Below are 26,362 nucleotides of genomic sequence, written 5' to 3' on the forward strand. Positions count from 1 at the left end.
GATCTGTGCCAAGCTGGTATACATTAGACTTTTCCCAAATTTCATGGATAGACCAAGAGGGACACCATTAGCATATTGTTTAACCACCTCCATCAAAGTAGAATTTTACTAACATATTACTGATACCTCTTTTTCTTTCATTTCTCCTTCTTCTGATCTTTATCACTGCTTACAGACCTCTGAGTCAACATCCAACAATGAATGATGATCTGCCAAATCGTATAATCTCTGGCTTGGTAAAGGTGAAAGGAAATGTGACAGAATTCACAGAAACAGCTGCCATATTTGAAGATGGCTCCAGGGAGGACAACATTGATGCTGTTATCTTTGCCACAGGCTATACTTTTGCCTTCCCTTTTCTTGAAGATTCTGTCCAAGTAGTCAAAAACAAAATATCCCTATATAAAAAGGTCTTCCCTCCTAACCTGGAAAAGCCTACTCTTGCAATCATAGGCTTGATCCAGCCCTTGGGTGCCATTATGCCCATTTCAGAGATGCAAGGACGCTGGGTCACTCAAGTATTTAAAGGTAAGTGACCATGCTACCTAACTACTTAATGGTATGTTTACTTACATTTATGTTCTTGCTTTTAAATAACTAAACAGTATGTATGACTAGAACAGTGCCTGGCATTAAAATTCATGCTCAAAAATTATTTTTGAGTGAATGTAAAGTAATAACATAACTATAGACGTACATTGGAATCTCCTGGGAAATTTTCCCAAAATGGGTATGCTTTGCCTGGTGGTATTTATTTTATAAATCTAAGTGGGGCAGACATAAGATCTCTGAGAATATGTTCCTTCATTGATTCCAATGGTACTGCAGACTAGAATCCACTCATCTAGATTTTAGACAACTGATACACATTTGTAAAGCAAAGGAATGTAATCTTTCATTATAGAGAAAAGCATATATAGAAATGGCATGATTTGATTTCAGCCAAAAATTAAGACCTGGTTAAAGACTAGTCCAGAATATATAAGATTCAGCCTCTCAAATTCTGACTTTCCCCCTTTTCCTCCTCTTTCAGTTTTGGCTAGGAGATCATCAGAAAAAACTTAAGGGTGTGGGAGGCTCAATATGAGTCAGGAAAATGATATGGCTTCTAAAAGGCTTAATTATCTCTAGCAGCATTAAAGAATTCTAATGTCCTAGAACTTACAATTGTTTTTCTCTAAGAACTTAAATTTTTGTCTCAACTGGTCAGTACATACTCAAAGACATAGTTTATTTTGTTTTTCCCAATGACACATTTTAAAAGTGAAACTGGGGGGCACCTGGGTGGCTCAGTGGGTTAAAGCCTCTGCTTCAGCTCTGGTTGTGATCCCGGGGTCCTGGGATAGAGCCCCCGCATCGCATCGGGCTCTCGGCTTGGTAGTGAACCTGCTTCCCTTCCTCTCTCTCTCCCTGCCTCTCTGCCTACCTGTGATCTCTGTCTGTCAAATAAATAAATAAAATATTTTTTTTAAAAAGTGAAACTGGGGTACATGAAAAGGAGAGAGACAAGAATGGTTATGGGATTTGAAAATGTGACATTTGAAGTACAACTGAAGGAGCCAGAGTGGTTTACCTAGAGAAGATAAAATTCAGGGCTGATAAGAGAGTTCCCTTCGAAGGTCTGAAGAATGTCCCCGGCAGAAGGATCTGATATGCTCAGTATCACTTCAAAGGGTTGAACCAGAACGAAGGAGTGAAACTTTGAGGGTTGGACAAAATCAGCTTAACATTAGGAACAAACATGCCAATGTTTTTTCTTTTTCCTTTTTTTCTTTCTTTTGGTCAGCTATTCCCATTTCAAGATGAAATGGGCTGCCTCTGAAACTATGATGAATCCAAGCAGAATAGGGAAAAGCTCACCTTTATAGGACTTTGGGCATAAAATGGATCAAAAATTTAGTTTTCCTTCTCTCCCTGTGGTACAAAGTCTGTTACAAAGAGTACAAATGTGGGTGTGTTCTTCATCCTGCCCTTTAACTTCCTCCTTTATTTTTCATATACTTGTGGGGCCATTAATTATTTCCTCATGTCCATTACTTCATTTCCCAATCAGGAAGATGATGTTAGGGAAGAGGACGGTATTGGTTAGAAGGCAGAATAGGAGAAATATCTCCCCAAAGTAGAATACAGTAAGTTACTGTTGTTAATGTCATATTGTAAGGATAATGGGATAATTCACTAGATCTAGTGAAGTATACCCTACTTGGGTACAGAAAATTATCCTGTATTTCTTTGAGTTCTGTCTGGCAGAGTGATTATTAATAGGATTATTATTCCCCATGGGGTGATTTTACACTTAAAATTTTGATTTTCCTCTTTAGGGCTAAAGACATTGCCCTCACAAAGTGAAATGAATGCAGAAATAGCTAAGGCTCAAGAGGAAATTTCAAAAAGGTAAGAAATTCTCCCAGGAGAGATGCAGTTACTTCTTCTACTTGGTTTTTAATTAGAGTAATGTTATACTATATTTATTAATTTTTTAAAATATTGATTTGTTTATATGAGGGAATGCATGCAGCAGAGAGGGGCAAAGTGAGAGGGAGAGAATCTTAAGCAGACTCCACCCTGCAGGTAGAGCCCGACTCAGGGCTTGATCTCATGACCCTGAGATCACGACCTGAGCTGAAACCAAGAGTCAGACATTCAACCAACTGTGCCACCCGTGTGCTCCTATTGTATTATATTTAATCTTCCTTGTGTTAAGGATTTAGATTATATTTTGAAGGGAAAAGAAATAATAGTTTGCGACAATAAAATGGAGAAATAATACCAAGTGGTTTGCATATTTACAGAAAAGGAGAGAAAAGCATTTAAAATCCTGTGATTAAACCTAAAAGAAAACAAGTCAAGTAGGAAAAAGCACATGGAGAGAAAATCAGGTATAATTTGGTAGAATTACTTGAAATGCTAGTGGAGCTGCCAGACAAAAGAGTATCAGTGACTTAATGGGAGGAACGTATGGTCCAGTTACAAATCTGCAGGTAGATTTACAAATCAGATGAGGCTACTTCACTGGCTGTCATCATGTGACAGCGCTCCCAGGTCACAGCAGCTAGTGGTACAAATAGTCTTTGTGATTTGGGAAGGTGGTAACATCAGCTAGTTCCTTAGAGCTCGGGTGAATATGGTAATTTAGCAATGTGAATTTCAGAACCTGAGTTCATTCACTGGATGATTTTCATTTGGATAAAGTGGAAGTTAATGGTAAGATCCTACATTATTGTACAAAAGTCAAAGGTACTCTGCTAACTTTCACAATCTAAATACTAAATCTAAATACTACACTTATATTGCTATAAGTTTTAGCAATCTAAAACTACACAATATACCAAAAGTCTTACATTCTTTTCTGCTTCATGTGCATCTTATATCCTCCATAAGATTATATAAGGTCCTTAAGTTTGGAGACAAGGTCTTGTCTTTCTAACTTTCCCTCCTAACTTTCACAGCCAAATTTCTACAATAAGTATTCTACAATATATGCTTAAATTCTCACCCCTCTTTCTCCTAAGCCTTCTGCCTTGTAACTTCCCTCCTTAATTCTGCAACTGCTCTCTTGAAGGTCATCATTGACCAACTTCATTTTTCTTCTCACTCCTGAGTTTGGTGCTTCTAAATGTCTCTTCCTTCTTAGAATGCTTTCCTTCCTTGCTTTACTGGCTGTAAACTGTTTCAACTTTCCTCCTCTCTTTCCTTTGACTTATTTTTGCCTAGTACCTTCTCACTGTGAGCAGTTTCCAATAATCTTTTTTGAGGGACATCTATGTACACAAAGTGTTTTATATGCACGAGTTTATTTAATCCTTGTAACAACTCTACAAAGCTGGTGTAGTGAATCCCTTTTGTGGAATCTTCATGATTACTCAGCTCTTGACTCACTACTATAGGATAAATGAATGGCTACAGACCCTTCAGCCAACATAATATCCCTAAGGGGAAGCTCTTAAATTCTTTCCTGTCTACTCCCATTTCTATAATACTGGTCCCATTTCAATAAATTCCAATTTGACATCTGTTAGTTCTTTTAGAATTCCATTCTACCACCTCAAATTTATTTTCTCTCATTTTTTCTTGTTCTTGCTTTTGTTCTTCTTGTTTCCTCAAGTTATCCCATCTAATCTCAATTAGTTTGACTTGGCTTTTCTCTTCCTTTTTGTATTTTATTTTCCTTATAGGAAATAAAAAGTTACCAGGTAGCTCTCTAAATCCCACTCCTTCCACAAGTATCTGTTACCACATTTTCTCCCTAAAAAGTTCTAACTCTTCAAATCTGCACGTAGTGTAATGACTCCATCTGATTCTGTTTGGAGGACTGCTTCCTCTACTGGGGTAAGTCATCCTCCCCCTCCATTCAGTATTCCAAATTAGCACTGGCCATGGGAAGTCCTGCTCTGTGGAACCCACTACCACTGCCCTCATAAACAACTGAAGATCCCAAACTTGAGAACTTTTGTGGTGAGTTCTCTCATAACACTAGAGTCCTCTGTATCTGGTGCTATATTTGCCTCTTTCTATCCATTCTTGTTTTCCACAACATTCCTCTTCTACTCTAGGTAGCATCCATAGATAGTCCATGCTCATATTCTATACCCATTCCTACTTTATTCCTTCATTCTGCTGCTGCCTTGACTTGTACCCCTTTGCTGTTTGCTATGGGATATATCCTCCACATCCTTCAAGGACTTATTGCTCTCTTTTAACTACCCTTTTCTAACATTTCTATTTAGCAATCTAAAACTACACAATATACCAAAAGTCTTACATTCTTTTCTGCTTCGTGTGCATCTTATATCCTCCAGAAGATTATATAAGGTCCTTAAGTTTGGAGACAAGGTCTTGTCTGTCTTCTCTGTTTTCTACAGCTCCTAACTGAATATGGAGCCAGTAACAGGCACTCAGACGCATTGAATAACTGACTGACTGACTGATTGAATTGTTGCTAGGCCATGGCTTTTGTTTTCTCTGCTTCAGGTATGTGGAGAGCCAACGTCATACTATTCAGGGAGACTATGTAGATACCATGGAAGAGCTTGCTGATCTGGTGGGCGTCCGGCCCAATCTGCTATCTCTGGCCTTCACGGACCCCAAATTGGCAATACAGCTATTTTGGGGACCCTGCACTCCAATCCACTATCGTCTTCAAGGCCCTGGAAAATGGGATGGAGCTCGAAAAGCTATTCTCACCACAGAAGATCGTATCAGGAAGCCAATGATGACTAGAGTAATTGAAAGCAGAAATTCCATGACTTCCACAATAACGATGGCCAGGTTTATGCTGGCTATTGTTTTCTTTGCTATAATTATGACCTACTTTTAGCTGTCCCATTTGTCATTGCCCTAGTTTTCTCTGGAAAACTGGATCTACAGATGCCTTAAGAATCTGATGCGATTGAACAACGCTCAGCTTCACATTGCCCAGGAATCCCCTTTTATTTCTTTTGCCAAAGCATTAATCCTCTGTCCACTTTTCCCTACAGTGAGATTCTGGTTTTTCATTCATACTGATTTCCCTCCTTTCCTTTTATGACCCGCCTCTTTTTCTTTTTAGTAACCCCTGAACTCTGAGCTTAGGTATTTTTTTAGTCATCTTTGTTTGTCCATGGCCGATTTCTTGACGTGTGGTATGTGCTTAATAAATGTTTGTTGTCATTTATCAGATATAACGGTGGAGAGCATAAGTCAATATCTGTATAAGAAATGGATGATTCCATGTAATTCTGCATCTAATAGGATTTGGCTTTCTTTTAGAAGCTCAATTTTTTGTTTTTAATATTGTAACTAAATGTATATCTCCTGAGAGATAAGAGAAATAATAGTCTTGAATGCATCTAAAATAAGATATATAAACACTTAACTATTTTATTTCACTAACTATTCACTAGTGTGCCTGATACCTCATCCTTTTTACTCTTTCCCCTAAGCAACATGTCATTATTTTTTCGATGAGAAAACTATCTTCAGCTTTCTAGGCTCATGAGTCATTTTAATAATCTAGCATCTGCCAATAGGTTCAGCCTGGTTGAAAACTTTGGGAGGTTAAGTTAGCTGTCCCATCTTCCTCTGGTCATTTTGTTACCATATTAGGATCCAATAAGACTTGTCTTAGATCCGTAGCTGCCCTCTTTTATAGGATAGCCTATTGATGTGATTTGTCATTCCTCACTTCTACTCTCTCCTCTCTATTCCCTCACACATACATAGTCTAAGTAGTACATATTCAAAGAAGTCATTTATGTATTAAAACAGGATTGAGGGCTGCTTGGGTGGCTTAGTTAGTCGAGCATCCTAATTCTTAATTTCGGCTCAGATCATGATCTCAGGGTTGTGAGATCCTGTGGCAGGATCACACGGTGGGTGTGAAGTCTCCTTAAGATTCTCCTTTTCCCCTCTCCCATGTCCCCCCCACAATACATAAATGAATAAATAAATGAGTTTTGATTGTTGTTAACTAAATATAGGGACATTCTGCTTATAACAATTCTTTAAATGTCATACGATGTAGTTCTGAAAGAGCAAATGAAATGAAAAGTAGAACTTCCATTTATGTCCTAGGACTGCTGTTGATTCTTTATTCTCATTTGTAGAAACTTGGTTCTGTTTTTGTCTCATAAAGTTAAATAAGTGTTTGCTGTTGGGCACACCAAATTTCATCAAGAATGATACTGGATGTACCAGCCAGGTTTATATTCACAAATAAACTGTTGTCCAATACATTTTTGCATTGCTTCCTGTTATTTAACAAAAGGATAAATGTGAACAAGTAAAGGAACAACGTTAGAAAGTATTATCTTTCCCAGTGTGACTACACATAGGAGAACCAGAAACGTGAGAACTACAACCTCCTCCTGATCATTCAACTATTTGCACATTTCTATGCCATTTGGCCAGTTTACCTGTGGAAATGCCTTTTGAGAATTAGAAAACTGAGAAATGGTATTACTTCTTAGGTCTTTTTCCTTCCCTAAAACTTGTGATACTGATGGTTTATCATCTATAAAAATAGACCCAGTATCTTAAAATCTACAGATTATTCTAGTTCAAAAGTAAATTAGAGGTTGTTTTCTTCTTTTAACATATAAATTTGCCTCTCTTAACATGTATACTTATTGAATGAAAAATCCTTTGATAATATAATAAGTATCCCAGTTTCCTCTTTAAGTAAAAAGTATGTCATTCTAAATTCATTGACTCTCTCATTTTATTTACAAAATGCAAGGTCACAAAAAAAATTCATTGGTTAACTTCTAAATCAAGCTAAAAGTGAGACATGAATAGCAAACTGAACTAAAAACAACCCAAGATAAAAAGCCCTAGCTGCTGATGGCTGTGTACTAATATTCAACAATTCACCATATCTTGCTTTTCTAACTATGTTGAAAGGTTATATAACTTTCCTATTATTTCATTTCCCATTATATTACACATATACACACATACATTCTTGTTGTGCCAGAAAGTAAGAAAGTGCTCAAAAAGCAAACTGATAAAGGTATTTCAAAGGGATACAGAAGCCAACTGCAAGTGGTCTCAATGGCCAAAGGCAAAACAATCTGAGCAACAAAATAAATGAGCTAATGTAATGTATCCTGGTTAGGAACTGGCACATAAGAAGAAAATTAAGCAAAAATTAAATACTAGGTGGGTGAGTGTGTTCTGGAGGTATAGCTGCTGCCGCCACCACTGTGCAGAGCCAGAGCAGGAGCCACCACAGAGAGGAGAGAGGAGGCCCGGGCCTGGGTGGGGTAGGGGAGGCTAGATTCCCAGAGGTGGGATAACTGGATCAGAGGGTGGTTACCCTGTATATAACAGTATGTTTCTCACTGCACCCTCAATGGCACTGAGTAGACCATTAGTATTTAAAAAGACTGCATCATGCATGAGTACAAACTAGTGGCCCTTGGTTTAGGAGGCATGGGAAGTCTGCTCTGACAGTTCAGTTTGTTCCTGGAATTTTTGTTGAAATGTATGACCCAATGATAGAAGATTCCTACAAAAAGCAAGTTGAAGTAGATTGCCAAAAGTGTATGCTCAAAAAACTGGGCACAGCAGGACACAGAAATTTACAGTGATGAGGGATTTATATATGAAGAATGGCCAAGCATTTACACAAGCATATTCTACATCTTATAACTTATAAGACCATTTAATGGGTAAAGGGCAGAGAAGATGTTTCAATGATTTTGGCTGGCAATAAATGTGACATACCATGGTGAAACTTGCAAAATACAAAGAGAGTTCTGAAAGGAGTTAGAGACAAAAGATCCTTAACCTACAAGGGTAGCTACATAAGTTTAGCAGCAGATCTGTCCATAGAAACTTGGCAGACTGCAAGACAGTGGCAGGATGCAGTCAATACGCTAAACAAGAAAAATATGCAACCAAGAATACTATATCCAGCAGGGCTGTCATTTAGAATAGAAGGAGAGACAAAGAGTTTCCAAGACAGTCAAAAACTAAAGGAGTTTGTGAATACTAAACAAGCACTGTAAGAAATATTAAAGGGGACGCTTTGAGAGGAAAAGACCAAAAGCAACAAAGATTAGAAAGAGAAAATATACAGAAATAGTGATTTTACCAATAATACAATGGCATTAAATTCATATCCTTCAATAATTACTTGGAATGTAAGTGGACTAAATGCTCCAATCAAAAGACATAGGGTATCAGAATGGATTAAAAAAAAAAAAAGACCCATTGATATGCTGCTGACAAGAAACTTATTTTAGACCCAAAGACACTACCAGATTGAAAGTGAGGGTGTGGAAAAACATCTATCACACTAATTGACATCAAAAGAAAGCTAGAGTAGTGATACGTATATCAGACAAACTATATTTTAAACCAAAAGGGGTAATAAGAGATGAAGAAGGACACTATATCAAAAAAAGGTCTATCCAATAAGAACTAACAATTATAAGTATTTATATTCCCAACATGGGAGCAGCCAAATGTATAAATTGTGAATTAATAACAAACATAAAAAAAACTCATGGATAATAATACAATAATAGTAGGGGACTTTAACACCCCACTTACAGCAATGGAAAGACCATCTAAGCAGAAAATCAACAAGGAAACAATGGCTTTGAATGACACACTGGGCCAGACAGACTTAACAGATATGTTCAGTACAAATATATTCAGAACATTTCATCCTAAAGCAGGAGAATATACATTCTTTTTGAGCACACATGGAGCGTTCTCCAGTATAGATCACATACAGGGTCACAAATCAGGCCTCAACAAGTACAAAAAGATTGAGAGCATACCATGCATATTTTTAGATGACAACACTATGGAACTTGATGTTAACCACATGAAAAAGTTTGGAAAGAACACAGATACATGGAGGTTAAAGAATGAATGGGTTGATTAGGAAATTAAGGAAGAAATTTTTTAAAAAACCATGTAAGTCAAAATGAAAACACAACAGTCCAGAACCTTTGGGATGCAGCAAAGGCAGTCCTAGAATGGAAGTATATAGTAATTCAAGCTTTACTCAAGAAGCAGAGAAGTGTTAAATAATACCTAATACCTAAAGGAGCTGGAAAAAGAACAGCTAATAAAGCTGAAAACCTGCAAAATAAGAGAAATAATTAAAATTAAAACAAAAATTAATGATAAAGAAATTTTAAAAACCAATAGAACAGATCAACGAAACTAAGAGCTGGTTCTTTCAAAGAATTAACAAAATTGATGAACCCCTAGGCAGACTTATCAAAAAGAGAAAGGACTCAAATAAATGAAATGATCACAACCAACACTGGAGAAATACAAACTATTATAAGAGAATATTATGAGTAATTATATACCAACAAATTGGGCACTGTAGAAGAAATGAATGCATTCCTAGAAACATAAAAACTACCAAAACTGAAACAGGAAGAAAGAGAAAATTTGAACAGACCCATAACCAGCAAAGAAATTGAATCAGTAATAAAAAATCTCCCAACAAAAAGAGCCTAGGGCCAGATAGTTCCCAGGGGAATTGTGCCAAACATTTATTTTTAAAAAAATATTTTATTTATTTATTTGACAGAGAGAGAGAGAGAGAGATCACAAGTAGGCAGAGAGGGAGGTAGAGGGGGAGGGGGAGCAGGCTCCCTGCTGAGCAGACAGGACCCTGGGATCATGACCCAAGCTGAAGGCAGAGGCTTAACTCACTGAGCCACCCCTCTATCAAACATTTAATGAAAAACAAATATCTATTCTTCTGAAGCTGTTCCAAAAACATAAATGGAAGGAAAACTTCCAAACTTATTCTATGAGGCCAGCATTACTTTGATCCCTACAACAGACAAAGAGCCCACCAAAAAGGAGAACTACAGACCAAATCCCTAATGAACATGGATGCCAAAATTCTCAACAAGATACTAGCTAACTGGATACAGCTGTATGTTAAAAGGATTATTCATTACCAACCATATGATCCTCTCAACAGATGAGGAAAAGGCATTTGACAAAATACAGCATCCTTTCTTGATAAAAACCCTCAAGAAAATAGGGATAGAAGGAATATATCTCAACATCATAAAGGGCATATATGAAAGACCCACAGCTAATATCATCCTCAATCCCCACTGAGGGCTTTTCCCCCTAAGGTCAGGAACATGATAGGGATGCCCACTCTCACCACTGTTGTTCAATACAGTACTGGAAGTCATGACCTGAGAAACTCCATCAAAAAACTGCTAGAACTAATACATGAATTCAGCAGAGTTGCAGGATATAAAGTCAATTGCACAGAAATCTTTTTGCATTTCTATACACCAATAATGAAACAGCAGAAAGAGAAATCAAGGAATTGATCCCATTTATAAATGCACCAAAACCCATAAGATACCGAGAAATAAACCTAGCCAAAGAGGTAAAAGATCTGTATGCTAAAAACTATAAAACATTTATGAAAGAAACTGAAGATGACACAAAGAAATGGAAAAGCATTCCACGCTCATGGATTGGAAGAATAAACATTGTTAAAATGTCTATACTGCCCTAAGCAATCTACAGGATTCAATGCAATCCTGATCAAAATAACACCAGGATTTTTCACAGAACTAAAATAAACAATCTGAAAATTTGCACAGAGCCACAAAATATCCCAAACAGCCAAAGTACTGTTGAAAGAGAAAAGCAATGTGGAGTCATCAAGATTCTGGACTTCAAGCTCTATTACAAAGCTGTTATCATTAAAGCAGTATGGTACCTGCACCAAACAGACATATAGATCAATGCAGCAAAATAGAGACCCCAGAAATGGACCCACAACTCTATGGCCAACTAATCTTCTATAAAGAAGGAAAGAATATCCAATGGCAAAAAGATAGTCCCTTCAACAAGTGGTACTGGGGAAAATGGGTAGCAAAATGCAAAATGAAAGTGGACCACTTTCTTATACCACAAAAATAAATTCAAAATGGATGAAATACCTAAATGTAAGACAGGAAAGCATCAAAATCCTAGAGGAGTAAACACATCTCCAGAGGCAAGGAAAAAACAAAACAAAAATGAACTATTGGGACCTGACCAAGAGAAAGCTTCTATACAGTGGGACCTGGCTGGCTCAGTCAGTTAAGCATCTGACTCTTGATTTTGGCTCAGGTCATGATCTCAGGGTTGTGAGATCAAGTCTTATGTCAGACTCCATGCCCAGCGTGGAGCCAGCTTAAGAGTCTGTCTCTCCCCACTCCCTCTGTCCTTCTCCCTATCCTGCTCTCTCTCTCTCCCACTCTTTAAAAAAAATGTTTTGCACAATGAAGGAAACAATCAACAAAACAACAGGCAACCAAGGGAATGGGAGAAGATACGTGCAAATGACATATCGGAAAAAGGGCTAATACCTAGAATCTAAAAAGCTCATCAAAATCAACACCCAAAAAATAAATAATCTAGTTAAGAAGTGGGCAGAAGACATGAGCAGACATTTCTCTAAAAAAGACATATATAACAGACATGAAAAGATGCTCATCATTCATGATCAGGGAAATACAAATCAAAACCACAGTGAGATACCACCTCACACTTGTCAGAATGGCTAAAATTAACAACAACAGAAACCACAGATGTTGGCGAGGATGTGAAGAACACAAGAGACAGGTATTAGTGAGGATGTGGAGAAAAGGGAACACTGTTGGTGGGAATGCAAACTGGTTCAGCCACTCTGGAGAACAGTATGGAGGTGCCTCAAAAGTTAAAAATAGAACTATCCTATGACCCACCAATTGCACTACTGGGGTTTTTTTTTTGTTTGGCTTGGTTTGGTTTTTTTGTTTTTGTTTTTGTTTATTTGTTTTCAAAGAGGGATGCAGGGAGGGGCAGAGGGAAAAGGAAAGTCTTAAGAAGGCTCCATGCCTGGTGCAGAGCCTGATACGGGACTCATTCGCACAACACTGAGATCGTGACCTGAGCCAAAATCAAGAATCAAATGCTTAACTGATTAAGCCAACCAGGCATCCCACACTACTGGGTATTTATCCAAAGGATACACAAATGCTGATTTGAAGGAGCATATATACCCAATGTTTATAGCAGCACTATCAACAACGGTCAAATTATGGAAAGAGCCCAAATGTCCATAGCCTGATGAATGAATGAAGAAGATTTGATACACACACATACACACACACACACACACACACACAGAGGAATATTAGCCATCAAAATGAATGAAATCTGCCTTTTGCAATTATGTGGATAGAACCAGAGTGATTTATGCTAAATGAAATAAATCAGAGAAAGAAAAATATCATATGATTTCATTCATAAGAAATCAAACAGATGAATATAGGGAAAGGGAAAGAAAAATAAGATAAAATCAGAGAGGAAGGCAAACCATAAGTGACTATTAACTATAGAGAACAAACTGAGGGTTCCTGGTGGGGAGGTGAGTAAGAGAGTGGACTAAATGGGTGATGGGCATTAAGGAAGGCACTTCTGATGAGCACTGGGTGTTACATTTAAGTGATGAATCACTAACTTCTAATCCTGAAACCAATACCACACTATACATTAACTAACTTGAATTTAAATAAAAAATGAAAATAAGTAAAAATAAAAATAAATAAATTACTGTTTTCCCTTGATTACAAATTAAGTTGTTCTAAGAAAGCATAATAACTTACTATAGCAATTTTGTTTTCTTTGCTGAATAAATATAAACTATAATTGTGGAGAGGAGAAAATGGTGAAATGAGGTCAAAATAGACATCTTTTTAAGATCACTTAGATTAAGTTCTTTCCTGTAGCTGAGCACATTGAGCCAATAGTCTCCACTAGCAAAATTTATGGTACATTAATGGCAAGTACATTCATAAATGAAATAATTTTACTTAATACTGGGTCTATGCCCTGTTAGTTTTGTCAATGGCAATATAATATATAATAGTATATAAACATCCTCCAGAGTGCCTACTTGGAATTTTCCAAACTGCTGTATTTTTCTACACTTCTGTAAATTTTTTTTGCTGTACCCTACTCTTGATAAATTCTCCACTGCCCCAGGTGGCTAGCACCTATACCCTCAAGATTCATTTCATCTGTTATCTTCCAGGAATCTCTCTCTCTCTCTCTCTTTTTTTTTTTTTAAGATTTTATTTATTTATTTGACAGACAAGAGATCACAAGTAGGCAGAGAGGCAGGCAGGTGGGGGTGGGGGGGAAGCAGGCTCCCCGCTGAGCAGAGAGCCCAATGTGGGGCTCGATCCCAGGACCCTGGGATCATGACCTGAGCGGAAGGCAGAGGCTTTAACCCACTGAACCACTCAGCCGCCCTTCCAGTAATCTCTTACTAATGATCTCCAATACAAAATAGGTGACCTTCTTCTGTGCACTTACTGTACCTGGTATTTTGCTCAATTTTATTTGGTGAATATTTTTGTTACACTATTTGGTATCAGTTGGTTCTTTCAGCTGTTTCTTCCTTGAACTAGAAAATTCCTTAGAGGAAGACATTTTGTAATTACTCTATATATTCCCAGTGTTGCCTAAAACATAGTAAGAGCTCAGTAAATTAAGTTAATTGATTGAATGAATAAATTTGACATGAGTATTCTTTAATATATGAATGTTTTTAAAGGATTAAATCAAATCATGAATATACCTCAATTTTTATACATACAAAAAAATGAAATGAAAGGACTAATGCTTTTACTAAAAAGTTATTAAGGAGTTTAAGGATGCGGAACATTTTGAAATGTCTACAGGGCAAGCATGTTCTCCTAGAAAATATTCTGGAATAGGTAATTGATCTGAGTCAGTATGTCATCTCTAATGTTATGTTTGTTTTGAAATGCAAGTGATATGTCCTGTCTGCAACTTACTTCCTCAATCAAACAAACATAGAATCTAAAAGGCATTGGGGCACCTGGGTGGCTCAACTGGTTAAGCATCCAACTCTTAATTTCAGCTCAGGTCATGATCTTAGGGTTGAGAGATGGAACCTTGAGTTGGGCACACACACTGGGCATGGGGTCTGCTTAAGATTTTCTCCTTCTTCTGCCCCCTCTCTAAAAAAAATTTTTAATTAAAAAAATTTAAATAGGGACGTCTGGGTGGCTCAGTTGGTTAAGCAGCTGCCTTCGGCTCAGGTCATGATCCCAGCGTCCTGGGATCGAGTCCCACATTGGGCTCCTTGCTCAGCAGGGAGCCTGCTTCTCCCTCTGCCTCTGCCGGCCATTCTGTCTGCCTGTGCTCGCTCTCTCCCCCGCCTCTCTCTGATAAATAAATAAAATCTTTTAAAAATTTTTAAATAAAATCTAAATAAATAAATTTTAAAACTCAGCATCTTAACACAGGAAGGAAGGTGGGGTAAATGTCTTCCTTGATCCTCATTTCCATTTCTCTCTCCTTTCTCAAATCCCCGACCTTCTTCCAAGTACACACCATCTCTACTATTTTGAAGTAATTTACAGACCTCTCAAGTTTATTCTCCTTCATTCAGTGAAGGTTTTAGCACCAAGCTCTCTGCCTCACTCTCTTTATAAATATGACTATTTCCTGTAGTTGGTTTTAGCAAGTATGCTCAAACCTCAAACCTGCCCCCTTTCCTCAGGGTCAGCTAATCACCTTGCTTCTTTCTTTCTCTACGAAAGAGGAAGCAATCAGAAGACTTTCACATCATTCTACTCAGCATCCAGTATTTTTAATAGGGGCTAGACATAGACACCCTCTGCCTACCTTGTATCAAAATTCCTAAATCCCAGAAGGAAAGGTGGTGTTCAGCTTATAAAGCACATGGTTGCACAAACAGCTTGGACACAGTAAGCCACTCTATCAGTTAGGATGGTAATAACCCTCTCCAAATTCAAGTTCCCAGACATCAGCCATAGGTCAAACTTGGGAGCAGGCCTTTCTAATGATAAGTAGTATCCATAACTGGAATGAATAAGTTATGAGAACAAAAGGTACAGCACAGGGAATATAGTCAGTGGTATTGTAATAGCGTTGTATGGTGACACAGGTTAGCTACACTTGTGGTGAGTGTAGCATAACATATAGAATTGTTGAAGCCCTATGCTGTACACCTCAAACTAATGTAACATAGTATATCAACTGTACTTTAAAAAGTGCTATAAAAAAGAAATTAAATGAATAAAGACAAGTGATCTCAGGAGGTGAAATTACCTTGAGAGGGTAATGTCTACATAATTTGTTTGGAATTCTGTACAGGAAACCTGTTCTTCCATATCCTGGTTGGTATTTGATTCTTTATTTTGGGGATATAAGCAGCATTATAATGGCGGTAAAATTCAGCTCTTTTGTGCACACTGACTTTTATCAGGATCCTGTACTGGTGTCCAGACTCTTGCCTAGCATTTCAAGTACCCAGAAACACCACCATCCTCTGGAATTTGACAGAAATTCTCAGATCCCACCCCAGACCTACTGAATCACAAGCTTTGGGCACATGGCCTATTCAAGTGTGTCTTTTTTTTTTCCCCATTTTTATTTTTTTGCCTTTTTTAAAATTTATTATTTATTTTCAGCATAACAGTATTCATTATTTTTGCACCACATCCAGTACTCCATGTAATCCGTGCCCTCTATAATACCCACCATCTGGTTCCCCGACCTCCCACCCCCTGCCCCTTCAAAACCCTCAGATTGTTTTCCAGAGTCCATAGTCTCTCATGGTTCACCTCCCCTTCCAATTTCCCTCAAGTGTGTCTTAATAAGCCCTCTAGGTAACTCTGATGTAAAGCAAAGTTTGAGAACCTCATCAGAAGATGAGGAAGACCAGTACCAGCTCTGTCAGGCGTCAAATTAATCCTGAGGTCTTTACATACTCTTACTAACTGCAAGAACCAATAGTTAATAACTTATGAAAACTGGGTTGGAGTAAGGAGTGGTGTGGAGCTGGGATGTATTCAAACTAGCCTCGTCCCCTCCCTATAATTTTAAATAAACTTAAAGTTTATTTTAGAGCATTTTTTCCCTCTACTCCTTGGATGTAAATTCTCTCATTTGAAGAGTCCTCTGACTACAAATCATGGCATTGGACTTGTTCCTGCATTTTATTTTGATTGCTTTAGTATTTTTTTAAAAAAGATTTTGTTGCCTCTTTGTTTTTTTTTTACTGTTTCCTTTGCTGTGCAGAAGCTTTTGATTTTGATGAAGTCCCAAAAGTTTATTTTCACTTTTGTTTCCTTTGCCTTTGGAGACATATCTTGAAAGAAGTTGCTGTGGCTGATATTGAAGAGATTACTGCCTATGTTTGCCTCTAGGATTCTGATGGATTCCTGTCTCACGTTGAGGTCTTTTATCCATTTTGAGTTTATCTTTGTGTACGGTGTAAGACAATGGTCGAGTTTCATTCTTCTACATATAGCTGTCCGGTTTTCCCAGCACCATTTATTGAAGAGTGTCTTTTTGCCACTGTATATTTTTTCCTGTTTTGTCGAAGATTAATTGACCATAGAGTTGAGGGTCCATATCTGGGCTCTCTACTCTGTTCCACTGGTCTATGTGTCTGTTTTTATGCCAGTACCATGCTGTCTTGGTGACCACAGATTTGTAATAAAGCTTGAAATCAGGTAACGTGATGCTCCCAGTTTTATTTTTGTTTTTCAACATTTCCTTAGTGATTCAGGGTCTCTTCTGATTCCATTCAAATTTCTGGATTATTTGCTCCAGCTCTTTGAAGAATACTGGTAGAATTTTGATCAGAATGGCATTAAAAGTATAGATTGCTCTAGGCAGTATAGACATTTTAACAATGTTTATTCTTCCGATCCAAGAGCATGGAATGGTCTTCCATCTTTTTGTGTCTTCCTCAATTTCCTTCATGAGTGTTCTGTAGTTCCTCAAGTACAGATCCTTTAACTCTTTGGTTAGGTTTATTCCCAGGTATCTTATAGTTCTTGGTGCTATAGTAAATGGAATCGATTCTCTAATTTCCCTTTCTGTATTTTCATTGTTAGTATATAAGAAAGCCACAGAATGGGAGAAGATATTTGCAAATGACAGTAGAGACAAAAAGTTGATATCCAGGATCTATAATGAACTCCTCAAACTCAACACACACAAAACAGACAATCATATCAAAAAATGGGCAGAAGAGGGGCACCTGGGTGGCTCAGTGGGTTAAAGCCTCTGCCTCTGGTTCAGGTCATGATCCCAGGGTTTTGGGTTCAAGCCCCACATTGGGTTCTCTGCTCGGCAGGGAGCCTGTTTCCCCCTCTCTCTCTGCTGGCCTCTCTGCCTGCTTGTGATCTCTGTCTGTCAAATAAATAAATAAAATATTTTTTAAAAAATGGGAAGAAGATATGAACAGAGACTTCTCCAATGAAAACATACAAATGGCTATCAGACACATGAAAAAATGTTCATCATCACTAGCCCTCAGGGAGATTCAAATTAAAACCACATTGAGATATCATCTTACACCAGTTAGAACGGCCAAAATTAACAAGACAGGAAACAACATGTGTTGGAGGGGATGTGGAGAAAGGGGAACCCTCTTACACTGTTGGTGGGAATGCAAGTTGGTGCAGCCTCTTTGGAAAACAGTGTGGAGATTCCTCAAGAAATTAAAAATAGAGTTTCCCTATGACCCTGCAATTGCACTCCTGGGTATTTACCCCAAAGATACAGATGCCGTGAAAAGAAGAGCCATCTGTACCTCAATGTTTATAGGAGCAATGGCCACGGTCGCCAAACTATGGAAAGAACCAAGATGCCCTTCAACGGACGAATGGATAAGGAAGATGTGGTCAATATACACTATGGAGTATTATACCTCCATCAGAAAGGATGAATACCCAACTTTTGTAGCAACATGGACAGGACTGGAAGAGATTATGCTGAGTGAAATAAGTCAAGCAGAGAGAGTCAATTATCATATGGTTTCACTTATTTGTGCAGCATAACAAATAGCATGGAGGACATGGGGAGTTAGAGAAGAGAAGGGAGTTGGGGGAAATTGGAATGGGTGGTGAATCATGAGAGACTATGGACTCTTGAAAAACAATCTGAGGGGTCTGAAGTGGAGGGAGGAGGGGGTGGGAGGTTGGGGTACCAGGTGGTGGGTATTATAGAGGGCACAGATTGCAAGGAGCACTGGGTGTTGTGCAAAAATAATGAATACTGTTATGTTGAAAATAAATAAATTTAATCAAAAAAAAAAGAAAAAAAAAGATTTTGTTTATTTATTTGACAGAGATGGAAGTAGGCAGAGAGGCAGGCAGTGGGGAGGGAGGGGGGAAGCAGGCTCCTCGCCCAGCAGAGAGCCCAACTAGGTGCTCAGTCCTAGGACCCTGAGATCAAGACCCCAGCCAAAGGCAAAGACTTAACCCATGGAGCCACTCAAGTGTCCCTTGATTCCTTTAGTAATTTTTAAAAACTTTTTATTTTGAACTAGTTTCAGCCTTTTTTTTTTAATATTTTATTTATTTATTTGACAGAGAGAGATCACAAGTAGGCAGAGAGGCAGGCAGAGAGAGGAGGAAGCAGGCTCCCTGCTGAGCAGAAGGCCCGATGCGGGGCTTGATCCCATGACCCTGGGATCATGATCTGAGCCAAAGGCAGAGGCCCTAACCCACTGAGCCACCCAGGCACCCTAGTTTCAGTCTTTTAAAAAAATTGGATATTTTTGTGATGAAAAATTTTGTGATATTTTGTGATAAAAATTCCTTTTGTGATAAAAGCTCTCAACAAAGTAGGTATAGAAATACTGTACTATACAAGACAAACCCACAAGTAACACAGCTGAGAGCTTTTTCTCTATGTTCAGAAATAAGACAATGATGCCCACTCTTGCCACTTTTACTCAACATAGTATCAGAAGTTATTAGAAGTCATAGTCATGACAATAAAAGGCAATCAGAACAGAATGGAAGACATAAAACTGTCACTAATAGCAGATGTACTACATAAAGAATACCTTAAACATTCCACCAAAAAAACTGTTAGAACTAATAAATGAAATCAGTAAAATTGCAGGATAGAAATTTAACATACAGAAATTAGTTGTATTTCTTTTTTTAATTTAAATTTTAGTTAGATTACAGTGCAATATTGGTTTCTGGAGTAGAATGCAGTGATTCATCACTTACATACAACACGTGGTGCTCATAACAAGTGCCCTCTTTAATACCCATCACCCATATAGCCTATTCCTGAACCACCTCCCCCATCAACCCTCAGCTTGTTCTCTATTGTTAAGAGCCTCTTATACTTTGTTTCCCTCTCTTCTTGTTCCCTCTTCCTATATATTCATTTGTTTTCTTTCTTAAATATCACATGAGTGATATCCTATGGCATTTGTCTTTCTCTAACTGACTCATTTCATTTAGCATAATACACTCTAGCACCATCCATGTCATTGCAAATGGCAAGGTTTCTTTTTCTGATGGCTGAGTAATATTCCTGTGTGTGTGTGTGTGTGTGTGTGTGCGCGTGCGCGCGCGTGCACCACATCTTCTTTATCCATTCAACAAACAATGGGCATTTGGGCTCTCTCCATAGTTTGGCTATTGTTGATAATGTTGCTATAAAGATAAGGTGCATGTACCCATTCAAATCTGTATTTTCATAACCTTTGGGTAAATATCCAGTAGCGAAATTGCCTGCTTCAGATTCTCTCTCCTTTTCCCTCTGCCCCTCCCCACCTCCCTCTCTGAAAACAAACAAACAAACCAAACCAAACCAAATCAAGACAAACAAACAAACAAAAAAAACCCAGTAGTGCAATTGGTAGGTCATAGGGTAGTTCTATTTTTAACTTTTTGAGGAACCTTCATACTGTTTTCTAGAGTAGCTGAACCAGTTTGCATTCCCACCAAGAGTGCAGGAGGTTTCCCTTTCTCCACATCTTCACTAATGCTTGTTGTTTCTTGTGTTATTAATTGTAGCCTTCTGATTGGTGTGAGGTAGTATCTCATGGTGGTTTTGATTTGTATTTCCCTGATGATGGTGATGTTGAGCATCCTTTCATTTTTCTGTTAGCCACCTTGATCTCTTCTTTAGAAAAGTTCTAGTCATGTCTTCTGCCCATTTCTTAACTGGATTATTTCTTTTTGGGTGTTGGTTTGATAAGTTCTTTATAGATTTTGGATATTAACCATTCGTCAGATACGTCTTTTACAAATATCTTCTCCTATTCCATAGGCTATCTTTTAGTTTTGTTGATTGTTTCCTTTGCTGTGCAGAAGATCTGTATCTTGATGAAATCTCTATAATTCACTTTTGCTTTTGTTTCCCTTACCTCTGGCAATATATCTAGTAAGAAGCTGCAATGGCCGAGGTCAAAAAGGTTGCTAGCCTATGTTCTCCTCTAGGATTTTGATGGTTTCCTTCTCACATGTAGGTCTTTCATCCTTTTTGTATTTGCTTTTGTGTATGGTATAAGAAAGTGTCCAGTTTCATTCTTCTGTAGAATATCCAGTTTTCCCAACACCATTTGTTGAAGAGACTGTCTTTTTTCCATTGGATATTCTTTCCTGTTTTGTCGAAGATTAATTGACAAAGTAGTTGAGAGTCCATTTCTGGGTTCTCTATTCTGTTCCTTTCATCTGTGTGTCTGTTTTTGTGCCAGCTTGATGACTGCAGCTTTGTAATATAGATTGAAATCCAGAGTGGTGTTGCCTCCAGTTTTGTTTTTTCTTTTTCAGAGCTGCTTTGGCTATTTGGGTGGTTCCATACAAATTCTGTTCTAGCTCTGTGAAAAATGCAGTTGGTATTTTGACAGGGATTGTATTGAGTGTGTAGATTGCTTAGGGTAGTATAGACATTTTAACAATAGTGTTCTTCCAATCCATGACCATGGAATGCTTTTCCATTTCTTTGTGTCCTCTTCTATTTCTTTCATAAGTATTCTATACTTTTTGGAGTACAGATCTTTATCCTCTTTAGTTGGGTTTATTCCTAGGTATCATTGTTTTTGGAGCAATTGCAAATGGGATCAATTCCTTGATTTCTTTTTCTGCTACTTCATTATTATTGTATAGAAATGCAATAGATCTGCATATTGAAGAAGTCAGCTGCATTGCTATACACTAACAACAAAGAAGAGAAGTTAAGAAAACAATCATATTTACAATTGCATTAGAAAGAACAAAATACCTAGGAATAAATTTAATCAAGGAGGTGAAAGAACTGTACGCTGAAAGCTGTAAGGCAGTGATTAAGGAAACTGAAGATGACATCAATAATGGAAAGATACTCCATGTTCATGGAATGTAATAATTAATATTGTTAAAATCTTCAGACTACCAAAAGCAATCACAGATACAATGTAATCTCTATTATAATTGCAAAGGCAATGTTACAGAAATAGAACAAACAATCCTATAATTTGTACAAAATCAAAAAAGACCCTGAAGAGCCAAAGTAATCTTGAGAAAGAAGAAAAAAGCTGGAGGTCTCATGTTCCCTGATTTTAAACTATACTACAAAGCTACAGTAATCAAAACTATATAGCACTTGCATGAAAACAGACACATAGATCAATGGAATAGAAGGGAAAGCCCAGAAATAAACCCATACATGTATCATCAATTAATCTATCACAAAGGAGAAAAGAATACACAATGGGGAAAAGACCAATAAATGGTGTTGGAAAACTGAATAGCTAATGTAAAAGAATATAACTGGATCACTTTCTGACACCATGTACAAAAATAAATTCAAAACGTATTAAAAAATTGCATGTAGGACCTAAAAACAAAGAAACAAAAGAAAACATTGGCAGTTATCTCTGACATCAGCTTTAACAATATTTTTATGGACCAGCTTTGTCAGGCAAGGGCAACAAAAGCTAAAATTAATAAATGAGATTACATCAAGCTAAAAAGCTTTGGCACAGTGAAGGAAACCATAAACAAAACAAAAAGGCAACCCACTCAATGCAAGCAGATACTTGCAAATCATACATCTGAAAAGGGATTAATATTCGAAATAAATAATTTATACAACTTAATATCCAAAAAACAAACAACCTGATTGAAAAATGGGCAGAGGACTTGAATAGACTTTTTTTTCAGAGAAGACATTCAGATGGCCAGCCAACAGGCATATGAAAATGCTCAAAATCACTCACTATCAAGAAAATGCAAATAAAAACCAAAATGAGATATCACCTCACAACTGATACTGACTCATCAGATTGGTTTACACGAGACTGGTTATTGTCAAAAAGACAAAACACAAAAAATGTTGGGGAGAATGTGGAAAAAGGGAATCTTCATACACCGTTGGTGAGAAGGTAAACTGGCACAGCCACTATAAAAAACAGTATGGAGATTCTTCAAAATTTAAAACTAGAGTTAGCATATGATCCAGCAATTCTACTTCTGCATATTTTTAAATTTAAATTCAATTAGCCAACATACAGTATGTCATTAGTTTTAGATGTTGTGTTCAATGATTCATCACTTATGTATAACACCCAGCGCTCATCATAACATGTGCCCTCCTCAATGCCCATCACTTCTGGGTCTTTATCCAAAGAAAATGAAAACACCAATTTGAAGAGATAAATGCATTCCTATGTTCATTGTATCATTAATTACCCCAGCCAAGATTTGAAAGCAAACTACGTGTCCATGGATAGATGAATGGATAAAGAAGATGTAGTATAAAGAAGATAAATATATATATTTATCAGGCATTAAAAAAGGATGAAATCTGGCCACTTTTGACAGAACTGATGGACCTAGAGAATATTATGCTAAGTAAAATAAGCGAGACAAAGACAAATACTATATGATTTCACTTATATGTGGAATCTAAAAAACAAAACAAATGAACAAAACAAAACAGAAGCAGACTCATAGAAAACAAACTGTTGGTTACCAGAGTGAGGAGGGGTTGGGAGGGGCAAAAAAAGTGAAGGGGATTTCTTAATAGAAACTTCCAATTATAAAATAAATAAGTGATGCAGATGTAATGTGCAGCATAGGGAATATAGTCAATAACATTGTAATAACTTTGTATGGTGACAGGTGGTAACTAGACTTATCAGGGGGCTCATCTCATAATGTATAAAAATATCACATCACTATGATGAACATCCGAAGCCATTAAGATATTGTAGATCAATTATATTTCATTTTTATTTATTTTTTATTTTTTTAAGATTTTATTTATTCATTTGAGAGAAAGAGCTAGTGAAAGAGAGCATGAACAGGGAGGAGAGGGAGAAGCAGGCTCCCCACCAGGTGGCACCAAACATGGGACTCAATCCTAGGACCCTGGGATCATGACCCAAGCCAAAGGCAGATGCTTAACCAACTGTCACCCATTTGCCCGAATATTTCAATTAAAAAAAAAACAGTACAGAGAGTTCTCATATACCCTTAGCCAAGACTCCCTAATTATAAGATTTCATATAACATTATAGTCCACAAGGAAATTAACATTGATAGAGTACTGTTAACTAATCTACGGACCTTATTCAAAGTTCACTAATTTTCAAACTAATTTCATTTTTCTGTTGCAGGATCAACTCTGGGATTCCATATTGTATTTAGTTGTTATGTATCCTATTCTCCCCCAATCTTTGTCAGCTCCTAAGGCTTTTGTTGCCTTTCTGGACCTTGACACTTTTAAAAAGAATGAAGTTCTGTACTTTTTTCTTTTCTTTTTTTTTTTTTAAAGATTTTATTTATTTATTTGAGAGAGAGACAGTGAGAGAGAGCATGAGCGAGGAGAAGGTCAGAGAGAGAAGCAGACTCTCCATGGAGCTGGGAGCCCGATGTGGGACTCGATCCCAGGACTCCAGGATCACGACCCGAGCCGAAGGCAGTCGTCCAACCAACTGAGCCACCCAGGCGTCCCTGTACTTTTTTCTAATTTATTTAGTCTATTTCTAATGTTCTTTTTCTGTCACAGGATCCCACTCAAAATACATTACCCCTCAACATTAGGCCTGTTTAGACTGTGATAGTTTCTTAGACTTTCCTTGTTTTTGATGATCTTCCTAAGACTACTACTAGTTAAGCATTTTGTAGAATATCCCTTACCTGGTGAGTGTCTAATATTTTTTCTCACCATAAGGCTGAGGTTATAGCTTCTCAGGAAAAAGACCACAGAGGTAAAGTGTTATTCTCATTATATTATACCAAGGGTACATACTACTAATGACTTATCATTAATGATGTTAATCTTGATCAACTGGCTGATGTAGTGTTTGTCATGTCTTTCTACTGTTAAGTTATTCCTTTTCCCCCTTATATATTGTACTCTTTAGAAGGAATTACTATACTCGGCCTACACTTAAGCAGTTGACAGTTATGTTCCATCTCTTCAAGGACAGAATATTAACATAAATTTTTTGGAATTTTTCTGTATGTGAAGAATTCTTTTCCCTTTATTTGCTTATTTAATCATTTCTTTATTAACAGCACAGACTCATGGATGTTTATATTATACTTTGGGTTATAATCCAGTACTGTATTATTTATTTCATTGCTCATATTATTCCTTCTTTAGTCATTAGGAGCTATTGCATTGACTCCTTTGTCTCTGTGCCATACCACCGGTTGTTTCTTGTGTGTTTGTTTGCTTGTTTGGTTGGTTTAAGCACTTCCTCACTTTCTGGCACTACCAGATGCTCCAGACTCATCTTACATATTCAGTGTCCCAGTCCTAAAAGTAGCCATTTCTCCCAAGAGTCCTGGTTCCTTTTATTAGAGCATGGTATTAGAAACCAAAACCTGGGTGCAGGTGTGCTCATGGCTACTGGGCTGTCATTTTTTTCTAGGCCCTTCAGAGGACAGAGCTTGAAAATATACGTATACATATACTACCACATGAATACACACAGATTTATTTCCATATTTATCCATCTGCATCTATATTAAGATAAAAATGAATTCATATTGATATTTTCAACTCTAACCCAGGATTTAGTGATGACAGGCACAATCCTCTCATTTTACAAATAAGAAAACTTAACAATTAGAAAGATAAATATACTTGCCCTAAGTCAAACAATTTACAGTAACAGTCTCTTAGTACCAAATAATACTCATGTGGTGATATATATATTAAGTGCTCAATCAATTATGATGATATTAATTGAGATTCTAGTTCTTCAAATAATGTAAGTTTATACTTTTGGAAGAGGAAATTTTCAGTGAATTAGTTTAGCCCTAAGTGTCACTACAGATACTGTGTCTAAAGTGTCAGGTTTGGGGTCATACCTCGTTGAAGTCATAGTCATTCTTCACTTGGAGATTTCTAGATTGTGAGCAATTCCAGAGCAGGGGCTGCTCAGCATAGGCCCAGCAGGTACTAGGCCCTCATCAAAGTTTTAAAAAATGAATGAGGTATACATAGCATTTTAGGAAATGTTGGTTATATATTTACTCTGAGCCTTGTTTATAACAAGATATAATTATCTGTTCTGCCCACCCTCACAGGGAAGTGTTTTTTTTTTTTTTTTAAGATTTTATTTATTTATTTGACAGACCGAGATCACAAGTAGGCAGAGAGAGGCAGGTAGAGAGAGCGGAGGAAGCAGGCTCCCCATTGAGCAGAGAGCCCGATGCAGGGCTCAATCCCAGGACTCCGGGATCATGTCCTGAGCCAAAGGCAGAGGCTTTAACCCACTGAGCCACCCAGGCGCCCCTCTCACAGGGCAATTTTAAGATCACATGATAGAATTCACATGCAAGTCCTTTAGAATCTGAAAGACAGAATTATGATAATATGTGTGGAAAATTCTGGACTCTTTAATTTGGCTCCTCTTCCTCTGGGTGGACAAAATGTAAGAACTTCACTACCACTTCCAGTCCAGAATAAAATGATTTTAAAATAAAAACTAAGAAGCCACAAAAGACCCCCAAAAGCCAAAGGAATCTTGAGAAAGATGAACAGAATTGGAAGTATTATATTTCTTGATTTCAAACTACTGTAATCAAAA

The 26,362-nt window shown here is 37.4% G+C and overlaps 2 protein-coding genes across 4 annotated transcripts in view; one reads left to right on the forward strand and one right to left on the reverse strand.

Annotated features, from left to right (window-relative positions):
• FMO5 (flavin containing dimethylaniline monoxygenase 5) overlaps window positions 1-6,713 on the forward strand; it is a 31,358-nt gene extending 24,645 nt beyond the window's left edge. For 2 of the 3 annotated variants that reach the window (XM_004779605.3, XM_004779604.3), the window contains exons 7-9: window positions 176-528; window positions 2,322-2,394; window positions 4,972-6,713. In XM_004779605.3, coding sequence (XP_004779662.1) covers window positions 176-528; window positions 2,322-2,394; window positions 4,972-5,317 — 772 coding nt within the window. In that variant the 3' untranslated portion in view covers window positions 5,318-6,713. The remainder of the gene's footprint in view (window positions 1-175; window positions 529-2,321; window positions 2,395-4,971) is intronic. The other variant, XM_013049504.2, reaches the window with a different exon arrangement.
• The window catches only part of CHD1L (chromodomain helicase DNA binding protein 1 like), a 140,399-nt gene that overhangs the window by 108,774 nt on the left and 5,263 nt on the right, over window positions 1-26,362 (reverse strand). The gene's annotated exons all lie outside the window — the stretch shown is intronic.

This window comes from Mustela putorius, unplaced genomic scaffold, assembly GCF_011764305.1.
Source record: "Mustela putorius furo isolate JIRA1106 unplaced genomic scaffold, ASM1176430v1.1 tig00000585_pilon_pilon_pilon, whole genome shotgun sequence".
NCBI lineage: Eukaryota > Metazoa > Chordata > Mammalia > Carnivora > Mustelidae > Mustela > Mustela putorius.